Source organism: Botryllus schlosseri, chromosome 5 (genome assembly GCF_051294905.1).
Source record: "Botryllus schlosseri isolate E-star chromosome 5, Bs_hap1, whole genome shotgun sequence".
NCBI classification, from domain to species: domain Eukaryota; kingdom Metazoa; phylum Chordata; class Ascidiacea; order Stolidobranchia; family Styelidae; genus Botryllus; species Botryllus schlosseri.
Genome location: NC_137240.1, coordinates 10,067,288 through 10,080,889, shown reverse-complemented (window position 1 = coordinate 10,080,889; position 13,602 = coordinate 10,067,288). Strand labels below are relative to the sequence as shown.

Here is a 13,602-nt window from a genome sequence, read left to right as displayed (position 1 = left end):
GCGATATTTTGAGGCGTTCAGGAGTTGGAGTCAAAGTAGCACTTTTAATTCTGGGAGGTCGTGAACTTCGATATGAAGGAGTCGAGTAGGGATGGTGCGAACCCCTGAAAGGTTCAGGTTCGTGTGAACGCGAACCTTTTGGAAAGGTACTGCGTGAACGCGAACGTGATTCGGAATCGAATCACTTAGGTATTCAATTCGACCCAGCCTTACTAATAATACCCAAATCGCAACCCCCAACCCTAACCCTAAATACCCACACCCACAACTCTAACGTCAATTTCAGTAATGTCCATTACTCGGTCATAGCATTATCATCGGTAATGTCGTTCTCAGTATCGACTGGTTCCGTATAAATCATCCTTCCGCATATGTTTAAAATAATGATAGCATTATGTCAAATTGGGGTTTATATGCTTATTGCGAAGTGCAGAAACACGAATGGACTGATAAGTATTTAAAATGGATGGGATGTGTTGGTCAGCGGTTAAGGCGAATTCAGTGACTTGGTTGATTTGTTAGCGATACAGAATATATTAAGTAGTGAGTAAGAGGTGCTTGAATTATACATATTCATCTGCAGTAGCCTACCGCATATGAATACAGACTTGAACCAACAAGGTTTCAGTCGAGTAGCCAACCCTTACCTGGTGCGCCGTGAGATATCACTCACGTCTACTTTATGTCCTGTATTAGGAAAAATATAAAGCAATCAAAATCAGGGATATCTAGAGCTCTAATTCCAGATGTCGGTGATAAAAGTACATTTCGATAGACCTGCTGAAATCAAATAACGTCAGAATTGAATAACGCAAGCCTGTATCATGAATAACACGTTGTTTGCGGTGAGTCGTTAAGTAGTTTAGCCTTCCAACCATGAAAGAATTCGATGACGTACAATTCATATTCTTCGTCATATACTACGAGTTTCACGTCAATCAGGATTACCTCAACTCAACAAGATTGTTGTTTTTTTCATTTCGCAAATTGCTGATTGTGGTGACTCTTTCTTCAAACGGTGCATTCTCGTGCCGTAGGCATATGGTTGGTGTTTTGCAAAAACAAAAACAGTCTTAGTACCATAGTCCTACGGATGATCAGTTCAATTGCACCATCAAAAAACACTTGATCTTGCAATATGTAAGATACATTTCATTGTGTGTTACTGATATCATGTGATACTGTTAATTCGGGTTATAGTCTATACTCTGTCAATTTAATATAATCGAGGAGGTTCTATGGATTTTGAAAATTATGTCCATGCTAGCGAAGTCTGGTATCTCTTTATGTTGGAGCAGGGTTGCCTGACAGCTTTTGAGAAAGAGAGTCAAAAAGAGCCACATTTTTCAATAACATTGTTAATAATAGATGATAATAGTGACAACTTCAATAACGTTGCAACATTACCCATAGACCTTCTGTCAATCACCGGGAATTCCAGATTGACATTGTTGAGGTGAGGACACCAAATCCACTACAGCTGCTGATAGTATTTTGGGAAACCGAATCCAACTACAATAACTGTTATTTTTTCATTATATCAAGCCTTTTCCAACTGAATATAAAATTGTAAAATACAAGTTTTGTGTTATAATATGAGAGTTATGAAAGCTTTTCATGATTATATTTTCTTAATTTTTATTAAAAAAACAAGAGAATAGTTTTTCTTTACATTTGAAACTTATCGAACTTATATAGCCTACTAAGGTTTTTAGATTTTTTTGACCAAAATACTCTACAGTTAAGTTGAAAGTTCTTTCTTTGAAATTTCTACCAAATATTAAGTACTATATAAGGTCACTCTTCTTCAGGTTTTTCTGCTACTTAGCCTCCAGTCATTTTTGTCGTCCACCTGTTCACCACTCTGTATTTACAATTCCAACACAGTCTACATCTTCACTCTACCTTCTACAAGAACAATTCGAAATCTTGAACTACGGTGTTTCCACTCGACTTTTGGCATTGGCATACACAATGTCAGTATTGCCAGCTCAATACTCGAAATACATTTATTTAGATAGCGAGTTTGACACTACATGCCAGCTGCTTTTATAAAGAGCCAAATATTGAAAACAAAGGGCCAAGGAGCCAGATAAATTCTTTTACGGCCAACTGCCTCTAACAAGGGCAAAATTTGTGAAATTATGCAATCTGGCACCCCTGTGTTGGTGAGGTCGATAAAGAGCAAATTGGTATAGGTCAACTATTTTCGTAATGGAACACCCTTCTAATGTTTACTCAACACTTATATAGCCCAGTCCATACCCAATACCGAATCTGTCATAATCCTAATCGACAAATAGATGAGCATTGGCAAGGTGGCATATTAAGGAAATACGTAGCATATGTACAATTACAAATGCGAGATCTCATCCGTCATTTAAAGCGAGGATTAATGTTAAAGTTCTTCAGTCAGTTGTGCGAAGCGAGACAGTAGCCTTGTTTCGAATGCTCCTCTGATAAGCGTATCAAAATACAACGTCCTTGATGGATTTACTTTCTTGGATTCAATTTCAACTAGAGTCCAAACTCCTTGCTCACAAAGGTATGTCGTGGGTACTGCGTAGGGCCGGGGACATTGATTCGAGTAGTCGAATCTGAAGCGAATATTAATTTATGATTAGAGACGGGTAGTGAGAGATGCTTTTTTCAAGTACTGAAATTCAGCGCTTCTTGCCACTGCAGCGTTCTGCTCCTTCTCTCCTATCGGCTATGGAACAACAATGCCACAGCACGTGATCTCTATTCGTACATGGTATATAATACAATGTCTATCGTATACTGACACAGAGACCCCCCCTGTGCGATGGAAAAGATGCTGTTTGATTTATCCGTACAATATATCTGGAAATTAAGACCAATTGTCGCTGGTCAAGAACTCACTCAGTGCGTTCGTCTCAGCTACTGCCAGTTTTCTGGAGTAGCAATATAACTTGAATACTGTTGGTTACCAGCATACACCTTAAATGTTTATCTGCGCTACTCGTGCCTTCTCTCAAATGCGTAGCAGTTACTAAAGCTAGACAGGACCTACATTGCATGGTGGGTAATAACTAGGGCTGGGCACAATGATTCGAGTACTCGAATCTGAATCGAGTAATAATTTTAATGATTCGAGTCGAATCGTAAAAGATGATTTTTTCGAGTACTGAAATTATACACTCCTCGCTACTGAAAGTTAATTTATCAACCAAACTTATAGTTTCGATACTAATTTTCACTGTTGCAGCCTTGAAACTTCGATTGGCCGTATCGTAACGTACTAAATATACAGTAAAAGCTACGAACGCTACTGGAAATAGCACATTTTCGAAGTCATGATCATCCCACAACATTGTTACCAAGTGCAATGAAATCGGTATGGTCGAAAAATGCCAAAGTATCTTTAATGTGATGGATAGAAGGCATTACATTCTTTGTGGTCGCATAAAAGGTACATATTTGAACTTTGACATATTACATTCTGTTATGACGTCATAATGAGTGCTACTCGATTACTCGACTCGACTCGAAGCATATTCAGTGATTCAGAATCGAATCATTCAGGTACTCGATTTTGCCCAGCCCTAGTAATAACTACCGCTAGGCCGCGCTTGTCGGTAGTATAGGCCTAAATATGTCGTTTATAACCATTAACCATTTATTTGCCCGTCGCTTGCTCCTCTTTTCCAGGCGAGTCTGCTGTTTCGCATAACCGTTATCACTATATCATGTCTCTAGCATTTGACTTATTCGCCGTAACCACGATCTTATTTGTGGCCACTGATATTAGTAGCTGTCATCCGGATGACGTAAATGGATTTTGCTCAAGCGTTAATGCTATGCACCTCCAGTGTGGTAATCACGGAAATGGCGTGACACAGCCCATTCTGGAGCGGCGTGGTAAAGCTGGTCCTAAAGGGGATAAAGGAGAAAGAGGACAGGACGCAACGATCGATCACGATAAGTTGGAGCGGGTGGTTCAAGCTAATATTCAAGGTATCGTGATGACTATAGTTCGTCTAGTTTCTCCTTCAACTATCAATATATGGCATCTTATAATATTGAGAACATGATCATCAGGTAACGCTTAATCGCTACAGATATTTTTTTGATGTCTCTGCGTGTATTTGTGCGGCAGTTGACAATACAGACGCCCACTTCTCATGAGATAATCAGGAGGTGATTATCATCGCATATTTTAGATGGTATTACCGAGGCCATGCAGAGTTACACTGATCTGAAGGAAACTGTCGACCGCCATTCCAGAGAAATTGAAATATTGCGGAACGGTAAGCAGCTTCAAACGCTCGGCTGAATGCATATAAAACTACGTTTGTTTTTATTACATACTATAGAATCGCGACTCAGAAGAACGACGGATTGCAGCAAAGTTGACCCAAATTCGTACATGTCCGGTAACAAAAGTCGAGGAGTTTTCGAAATTTACATGCCAGTAAAATTCGAGGCGTCGTGCGATCTCAGTACTGATGGCGGAGGATGGACTGTAAGTATGAACTATTGATATTTTTCCCAAATTATAACTAGGGCTGGGCAAAATCGAGTACTTGGGTGATTCAATTCTGAATCACGTAATATGCTTCGAGTCGAGTCGAGTAATCGAGTATCGCCAATTATGACGTCATAACGGAATATGATAGTCAAAGTTCAAATATGTACCGTTTATGTCACCACAAAGAATATTATGCCTTTTTTCCATCTCATAAATGGTATTTCCCCGACCATACCGATTTCATTCGACTTGGTGACAATGTTGTGAGATAATCATGACTATGGAAAAGAAATGTGCTATCTCCATTGCCCATTAACCTTCGTAGCATTGTACTATAGGTTTCGCATGCTACGAACCTACGATACCACCAATCAAGGCATCAACAGTGAAAATTAGTATCGGACCTATAAATATCGTTTATACATTAACTTTCAGTGGCGATAAGCGTATAATTGCAGTACTTGAAAAAATCGTCTATTACTACTCGACTCGAATCATTAAAATTAATACTCGATTCAGATTCGAGTACTCGAATCATTATGCCCAGCCCTAATTATAACATTCCATTCGTTCAAATCCTAATCCGTACTCATTGCCCACACTAATCTCTGGTGATTCTGATGTCCGAGACAGCCTTAAATATGCACGAATATGTTAACTGGTTTATAAGGAAGTAGGCCTACTTCTGATTATACGAGTATTAATTCCCACTTGCGCTATACTTACTGGAGTGGTTATGATTTTAGGCTACTTCCACTTTTACTCAACAGTTTTCAGCAGGCAAAAATACGTCAAGAGCACTCACTATTGGACTTAACTACTTATAATTTTCTTGAGTATAGATATTTCCGACCGTAGGCCTATTCCACTTCTATTGGAGTATAGTAACGATAAATGTTTTGAGCAGTTTTGAATGTGCTTGACCTAGAATAGTTGAACAAGCTCGAATCTTTGTTTGTTCATGAGATTAGTAACCATAAGGCAATGGTGAATTGATACCAAATGTGGCACTTGAACCTCTGGATAGGTTATGCTCAAATTAATCAGGTGATACAACGACGCATGGATGGAAGTGTGGATTTTTTTCGAAGTCATACCGACTACGTCACTGGATTCGGAGATGTTGCAGGGGAGTTTTGGATAGGTGAGTGATGTCGAGTTTAAAACTATCGAAAACCTTTAGTACCTGAATCTGCGCTCCCTGTCTACTGTGTGACATCCGTATTCACAGCAGTGTAATTACAGCTACACTAAACTTGGGTCCATTGTGAACTCCAAAGCGCATTAACTTATTCGTGCCTGCTACTTCCTGCATTTTCGTATTTGAATATTGATATGATTGATGAACATGAAGAATATATCATAACCTTCACAACAGTGATAAGCGCCATTCTAAAGGCTAGCCTACTTATATCCTTTCTATTTTACTGCTTTTGTTTTCCCGAGATTCTTTTTTTAGTGACTTTACGTAATTGTCAGCGAATTCTGAATTATACATATCTGAAAATTACTTACAAGAATGTTGGTAGAAAATCGTATAAGTCATTGAACGAAATTAATTTGAATAGGTCTGGACAACTTGTACAATATCCTACAGACGGGAGACAATTTCCAATTGCGAATCGACATGGAGGATTGGGACGGAGTTAAAAAGTTCGCAAAGTATTCGTAAGTGCCAGATTGCGTTACTGGGTTTTGTTGTTTTAGGTCAAGCCCACGCTTATCCCGGTCAGAAACGCATTGATTATAAATACAATCATTTACGAGCGGATTGTGATTTAAATTTGTAAAATGCTCCATCCAATATCTTTTAAGGTTTATCATGTTTGCTTTCGAATTGGAGTCATTGACATCATAAATGGGTTAGAAAAAGTGTCACATACTGACTCCATAGCAGCATGCTGACCCAGATACTTCAAATATACTTTGGGTAAGATATGTTGTATACGCCATATTCCTTATCAGTAGGGCGATTTTTTGGACATGTCAAAAAAAAGTCAAAATTAGGTCAAAATTGTAGCATAAGGTCAAAAAATGTCAAGTTTTTAAAATAAAATTGAAACCTCATACGCCACTAACCGGAACATGTATTGCCGGTGTAACTGGCGGCTGTTATATCACCACTACGCCAAATGCCCTGCCTCTCACTCTCTCCTCTCGGTCTATTCCTCTTATAGTTCAGTTCAGAAATCCCGACACTTGTCTTCAATACCATGTCCACAAACTAGAATACCCTGACTCTGAAACGACAATGCATCCGCACGTGACGACGTTTCTCAACGAATGACGGGTCCTTTCTTTGTAAGAAGATCTATATTGATAGTAATGTTTCTTGGAGAGCTTCTGTGAATTCAGAGACAGTGACCTTGGCATAACGATGTACAGCAACGAGAAATGCATTGTATTCCGTTCGGATCATCAGTTTTCTGCCATAATTCGTCGCACTTTTCGACATTCTGATTGCAGGCTAATATGCACGTAAGAGATTTCCTCTGCAATTAAATGCCAACTTCCCCGCACGGTTATGTGCGGTGCAAAATGGCTAGTGATATCGAGACACCATGAATACCAAAATAACAACAAACCCAAATCCTCAATCCTCATTGCTTTTCCCCTAGAGTACATTTAACAGCGAGGACAAAATGATCTGATCCGTATACAGCTAATTCGTGACAGGCGATTCGATATCAGAGGACCTTGGAAAGACTATACTCTGGAAATAAACGGGTATTCTGGAACGGCGGGAGACGGGTTATCGGGACATAATGACTACAAATTTTCCGCTAAAGACCGTGATGTCGATACGTGGGCCAACAACTGCGCATTGAGCTACAAGGGCGGATGGTGGTACGCAGCATGCCACTCGTCCAATCTAAACGGGTTATATCACAAAGGAGGACCACACAGCTCGTATGCCGATGGTGTCAACTGGAGCCCTTGGAAAGGTCAAAACTATTCACTTAAATTTGTTGAAATGAAAATTAAGCCCACAAACTGAGCTACTATTTATACGACGCGACTTATACGTACATCCTACAATGCAGTTGTGGGGATTGTCTGTTTTCAAGAATCAGCGCAAATGCGTTGAATGAATAAAAATCGGCACGTCTCTGTACTTGGCTAGGCAGAATTACACGTATTCGAAGTCGGAATGGCGTTACTATTGCGTGGTATTTCAAGGCTTCAACTTACTTCAATTTACTGGGAGACATGTGATGATGACCATAACCAAGCAGAGATTCAAACCGATATGACATCAGTTTTTGCATGAAGTGATATAACATTAGCATTAGGACTTTTAACCGGACTCCCTCGAAAGCTGTCACCGCCCGTCGCGCTTCATCTGCTAGCAGAGCTAAGCGTAAAAGCTTGATTTTCTCGACGGTACGAGTACAGAAACACGTTTTTTTCTCTCCCATGACAATGTATTCAATGCGATAGGCCTACCTCATCTACCTAGCCGATGAGAATAATTCCCATAAACAACAAGTCACACAATATTTGCAAAAGTAGAAATTTTCATACGTTCAAGCAAGACACTAAAATCTAAATACTCTGACAATATATAAACACAGTATCCAAATAACGCTCTGGAATTTTCAGTAAACCGACATCAGGACTACTTCTTTTTCTTCCCCGCGCTCTTTTTACCCTTGGCCGACGCGGCTCCAGAGCTAGCCTCCATAGCTGCCGCCATTTCGGCGTTCTTAAGCTCTTCTTCCTCTTTGCGTTTTCGATCCTCCTCCAACAGTGCTTGTCTGTAGGCTTCTCTTGGCTTGCGGAGTTCCGCGCGTGAATCGTCCAGCTTATTCTAAATTGATGGGAAATACCATGTCAACTATGTATGTACAATTGTACAGCTCACACTGATGACCAGTAACGAAGTACTTTATTACTTTCTCGGATTAGTCAGGTAGGTTTTCCCTACTTGCACTGCTTACTGCAGTTGTTATGTTTTTTGACTACTAAAGCAGTTTTGTAACAAGTGGCATCGCTATTATGAGTGAAATTATCATATCAAAGATGGGCTGTGAACACTTGCTATTAGCCAAATTCACTACAACATTATAATCTGATGCATCACTATTTAACGTACTGGAAGTAGTGTAGCGGCAGACTGCAGCTTTTGCTACTTTGGCCGACTTCAACATGGACTGGTTCACAGCCTTTTCTTAGGCATACCAAAATTGACAAAATCATTGACAGAAACGAGAGGTGCGGGCTTCAGAACCGCACCCAGAAGAACTAAAAGACCATTAACCCTTATTTCATACTGCAGACGTTGAGAGAACGATAAAACCCGTCAAAAAATATTCCTGCTAATGATATTGAAACACACATTGCCACAGATCTGAACTCAAATCATATCCATTGTATGCTTAATGTAACTACCTGCATCTCTTGGAAAGTGCGGATTTGATTGATTTTATAATGCAGCCTTTCGTTTTTCTCCTTCTCCCGCCATTCAAGGACGCTCTGCCTCTCACTGAAAGGTGAGCGGGAAAATTATTCATCGCATCACATATTATCTTCACAATATATTTGTTTTTCATGCATGAAGAGAAAGATCTGCATGTCACTATGTTAACGCCATCTGTTTTGTTATGATAAAGGTATATTGCCGTACCGTTCATAACGATTGGCGGTCTCTAATTCTTGCTGTTCCTTTTGGGCCAAAACATCCTCGTCCAAATAATGTGCCGTGACTCCGTCACCTTCTTGATTACTGAGAAAGAGACAATATTCAACTGTTGTAATATATTGGACGGAAATATATTTTTGCAGAGCATGTAAACATCGAATGTTGGAAGATAAATTAGTCAGTCAGTGCCCTTCCAAAGTCATACGTGATTAACATAAGATTCGCCCACCTGTAGAATGGGGTAAGGTCGAGCGGGTCGAGGATCAATTTCGGTGTCGTGGCTCGGGGAGGATGCAGGGTCATAATTTCGTCTTTCAAATCAGGCGCCCCGGCATCTGATACGTCTGCAAAATTTCAACATGGCGTAGGATTGGTATCAATTAATAAAGGTGATATTCGGAATGTAACTTGCGGTAAAATGATAACAAAAGATATCATATTCAATCGATACATTTCCAGAGGTGGTCAATAATCATGCTAGACAGCATTGGTACTCAAGTAGAAGTAGAAGTCACGCCATAAATTTATATTAAATAACAAGAAGCAGAGGTGATTTCAAGATATATCAAAAGTATAAAACAGGTCTCAAAAGAGCTCAAGTAGCTAGTTTCAAAAAGTAGATTTGGTCGAGTGCTCGCATACTATTCAGAGATTATCGGAGGTGACTAATTTTTGAAATTTCAGGGTGCAACATTGTAACTGACGCAAAATCACACGGCAAATAGGTGCAAGTTTCGAAAATATATACTGTTACTGTGATGGAGGGGATATTTTGCACCAGTTGTTATGATAATTTCACTTATATCAGTGATGCAAACATATCCCAAACAGCTTTCCACTTAACAAAATCTGAAGTGTACAAAGTACGTGGTTTTACCTAAAAAACTGTTTTAAAAGCAGACGTGGAACTAGTCTAAAATAACATCCACTTGAGTAAGTGCGCAAGTATGCAAAGCCTACAAGAATACTCCAGAAAAATAAAAAGAGTATGTTGCGTATCGAAGGGGTGAGATTTTGCTCTTTTGCCATCATTACGTCAAATGGTGACTTTGCTGCAATGTCGCAGCATACTAAAGCGGTAGATATCCAAGGTGGATAGATTAATCGGATTATGTGAGCTGCTAATCAAAAGTTACTACGCAACCCTGCATTTTTACTAGATTTTCATTAAAGCAAGAAAGACTAGAAGTTCTTTGTTACTGATCACCTCCAACGCACACAATATGACGGGTATAGGATTCAAAACTGCCGAATGTTCTTCTTGGGGGATCAGGGGTTTGACATGGGTTTTTCAAAAACAAGAGTCTCCTTGAATCGATCCTTTTCCGAAATATATTTAGATAGTGTTTGTTTCATGAGATATAATTCATAAGTAATTTGGATCATACAGGGAAATATGAAAGAAATAACATCAACGTTTCCGCTATTCACCTGTTGTTACATTTCAATGTCAGCAGCCAGCAGCCACGAAGAGAGTTTTACCTGCCCCGAATAACATGATTTCCCACACTGTGCTACACGGTAACTAACCATTGTCGACAACGACAATGTTAACAGTAAATGACAGGACCGTGCGCATTGGATTCGCGGTAAATAGGCAATGAGCATGCAATGTCAACAGGCAAGAAATGTAAATTAATGAAATCAGACTTCATTGATGACAACAACAGTATCAAATGAAGATCTGAAACGTACACAAACTTTCTATACTATCTAACACAGTAAAAATTAAGAGTAGTAGGGATGCAGGTAAGATGCAGAATGCTGTTATGGTCAATAAGCATCACATTTGCCTAAACATGATACTGGATGATATGAATACTGAAAATTTTCATTTTCAATAGCTATATTTGGTGGTAACTAATGGCGTTCATGGCAATGTGGTCAATTTCATATTGCCAATTATTGGAATATGTCATGGGGACTTTGCATTAAAATTAAATAAAACTTAGTCTCAAATCTCAAATTGTGTTACTAATTGAGATGTGATCATTCACGTTATTCGTTAATTCGTCAGAAATTTTTCTTGTGGTGTCTGCAATTAATATTGCATTAACAGTCATAGTCATACCATCGATATTAAAACTGAGTATTGATGGTAGGCTAGTCACTAAAATTAAGGATTCACAGCATTTCTGGAGAGAAATTGTCAAAAAAATGGTGCGGTCTCTATAAAGAGAGACTACTAATCTACAGCCTTGAAGTTGAATTATTTCGGGGTTAAATTTTCTGAGTCCACACTGGATTCAGCCAATTTAAGTTTCCGATATCGGATCACGACATGCCCGAGATGTCTGAATACAGAACGGTATAGTATGATTCCATGCAAATTAGATCAGTGATAATAATTTATTTGAAATTGCAAAGTGAAAGCATTTGCAATTCACGACATGCGCTACCGTAATCGAAGCTAAATCGGACAAAAATCACGCTACATTATCGAGACAGTGCTTTCCAACTCTGAAAAATAGAAATCAAGATTGCGTTTGTATGTAAAACGTCTACGGTGCTGAATAAATGACAAATTGATTGAAAGATATCTACCAGAGGTTTAATCATAATCAGAAAAGGTATTGATTGATGATATTCTGTTGCCATGTACAAGTGCATTTTTCTCATTTCCCCATTTGGTATGCGGCAGTATATTGCCTACCAGTCATAACTCGTGAAATACCCAAAGCTTGACCTGTCGCTAGTGAGTCAATTCTAAAACAAGATACTAGTAAATCAAAAATACCGAGTTTTCAAAACATCCAACAGATTCTAAATCTATTAACAAGCAACATTAATCATTTATTAATCAATGAGCTTGACCTGTCGCTAGTGAGTCAATTCCAAAACAAGATGCTAGTAAATCAAAAATACCAAGTTTTCAAAACATCCAACAGATTCTAAATCTATTAACAAGCAACATTAATCATTTATTAATCAATCAGCGCGTCTACGCAGCAAAATCAAGCCTAGAAAGCTATCCAAATCAAGCATCACTGTCACTGCACTAGATACCGGTTGCTTCCATCCAAATTACCAGCCAATAATTATGTGAGTAAATTATACCTTCTGACTTGGCTGGCTCGTCCTCGTTTTCCTTATCGGAATCTTTCTCCACTTTTTTCGCATGCTTTTCGAGGTAGGACAGACGAGCTTGTAATGCCTATCCACAATATTCAAAGATTTAAACACTTCACTGATACTTTTGAGAAGTAGTCGTCAATGATAATATCTCACCATCATTTGGTTTTTGACGACCAGTAATTGAGTATTAGGTATCATAGCTGCTTCATCAAATTTCAATTGATGAACAAACTATTAACCAAACTTGAACACTGGGTTAAATCATAACACATAGTCCCTTCTCAGCTTGGCGTACCAGGGTTTTTCTCATTGAGTTGTAGGCTACTATCGATTTTTGAATACCTTAACAGCTCTGCCTGGTTGCTGGGCCTCCCAAGCCCGTTTCTCGGCCTTGATTTGCTCCTGACGATCTGTGTCTTTCTTAACTTCAACATCGTCAGATTTATCTTCATCCACCACCACATTTAGTATCCACGAGGCCCTGGTCGTGTCTTGGAAATTCTGCAAAAATCAATTCAAACGAGTGTGCCGTAACTGTGAATATTGATATTGTTGATATTTCCGACGAGATACAGTGTTTTATTCAAAAGTATGGCCGTCTAGTGTGCACGACCATCCAATTCCGATTTTGGCATTGGATTTATTATCATAGTGCAGCCTTTTTGACACCAGGTCAGATAACAATAACCAGTCAGACTGTGTGCCACATATAGGCTCTCCAGTAGTTGCAAAACCCATCATCAAATTAGGAAATTATGATGGTAATGGATTATTGAATAATAAATTTTATATATTAGATATATTATACAATTTTATACTGAAGTTCTGTAATTCGAAGAGTCTCTTCAAAAATAAGACAACAATAAGAAATAGGATCAAACGCAAAACCCCCACCTGTGACTGAGGCCTTGATCCCGAGTCCTTCTCCTGTGTTTTTTTCTCCTTCCCTCCTTTATCGCCACCCTTGCCCTTTTTGCCCTTGTCCTGAGCCGTGGACGCTTTCCCGGTGGCGCCTCCGGCCCGCGCCGGTGACCCGGGCCGGTCTTGCTTCGCTACGGAAGGATAGGAACGGGAAAATAAGTCACCGCCACCGTCACCCTTGGACTTCCAATCGAGACGGGCGGAAAGGGCGTGCTTGGAACGGGGGCTACGTCGAGCTACATGGGGCGAGAGACGATTGGGGGTGTCGGACTCGAGGTTGTTGATAGACGAGGTGGATTTGGAAAAGGACCTTCTAGGGGCCGGGCTGCTATTTCTAGAGCTGCGTTTTCTAACGGGCGAGCTACAGTCTTCGGGCGGTCTATCGATACGGAAGACAACGTCGTTGTTTCCCACCACTATTAAAACGTATTTTTAATGCGTGCATTAAAATGGAAATATGGCCAGTTTAAGA

At 39.5% G+C, this 13,602-nt stretch overlaps 2 protein-coding genes across 17 annotated transcripts in view; one reads left to right on the top strand and one right to left on the bottom strand.

Annotated features, from left to right (window-relative positions):
* The first annotated feature begins 1,659 nt into the window (after positions 1–1,659).
* On the top strand, positions 1,660–7,607 carry LOC145439694 (microfibril-associated glycoprotein 4-like). The gene is made up of 6 exons (XM_080317252.1): positions 1,660–3,978; positions 4,185–4,271; positions 4,338–4,486; positions 5,540–5,636; positions 6,061–6,160; positions 7,169–7,607. The coding sequence occupies exons 1-6, from the start codon at positions 3,711–3,713 to the stop codon at positions 7,488–7,490; spliced, it is 1,023 nt and encodes a 340-aa protein (XP_080173378.1). The 5' UTR covers positions 1,660–3,710; the 3' UTR covers positions 7,491–7,607.
* A 385-nt stretch (positions 7,608–7,992) lies between these two features.
* Positions 7,993–13,602, bottom strand: part of LOC145439677 (androglobin-like) — a 45,765-nt gene continuing 40,155 nt past the window's right edge. For 12 of the 16 annotated variants that reach the window (XM_080317203.1, XM_080317202.1, XM_080317204.1 and 9 more), the window contains 7 exons: positions 13,104–13,546; positions 12,552–12,710; positions 12,192–12,288; positions 9,364–9,478; positions 9,120–9,218; positions 8,885–8,978; positions 7,993–8,303 (listed from right to left, as the gene is read on the bottom strand). In XM_080317203.1, the coding sequence (XP_080173329.1) occupies positions 8,112–8,303; positions 8,885–8,978; positions 9,120–9,218; positions 9,364–9,478; positions 12,192–12,288; positions 12,552–12,710; positions 13,104–13,546 (1,199 nt within the window). In that variant the 3' untranslated portion in view covers positions 7,993–8,111. Of the gene's footprint in view, positions 8,304–8,884; positions 8,979–9,119; positions 9,219–9,363; positions 9,479–11,279; positions 11,595–12,191; positions 12,289–12,551; positions 12,711–13,103; positions 13,547–13,602 lie in introns of those variants that run through there. The other 4 variants (XM_080317209.1, XM_080317208.1, XM_080317211.1 and 1 more) reach the window with 2 other exon arrangements.

Coding starts and splice junctions, on each gene's coding strand:
- LOC145439694 (XM_080317252.1), top strand. CDS start 3,711: ATGTCTCTAGCATTTGACTTATTCGCCGTAACCACGATCTTATTTGTG. Junction 3,979..4,184: donor GGTTCAAGCTAATATTCAAG/GTATCGTGATGA, acceptor CGCATATTTTAG/ATGGTATTACCGAGGCCATG. Junction 4,487..5,539: donor CTGATGGCGGAGGATGGACT/GTAAGTATGAAC, acceptor CAAATTAATCAG/GTGATACAACGACGCATGGA.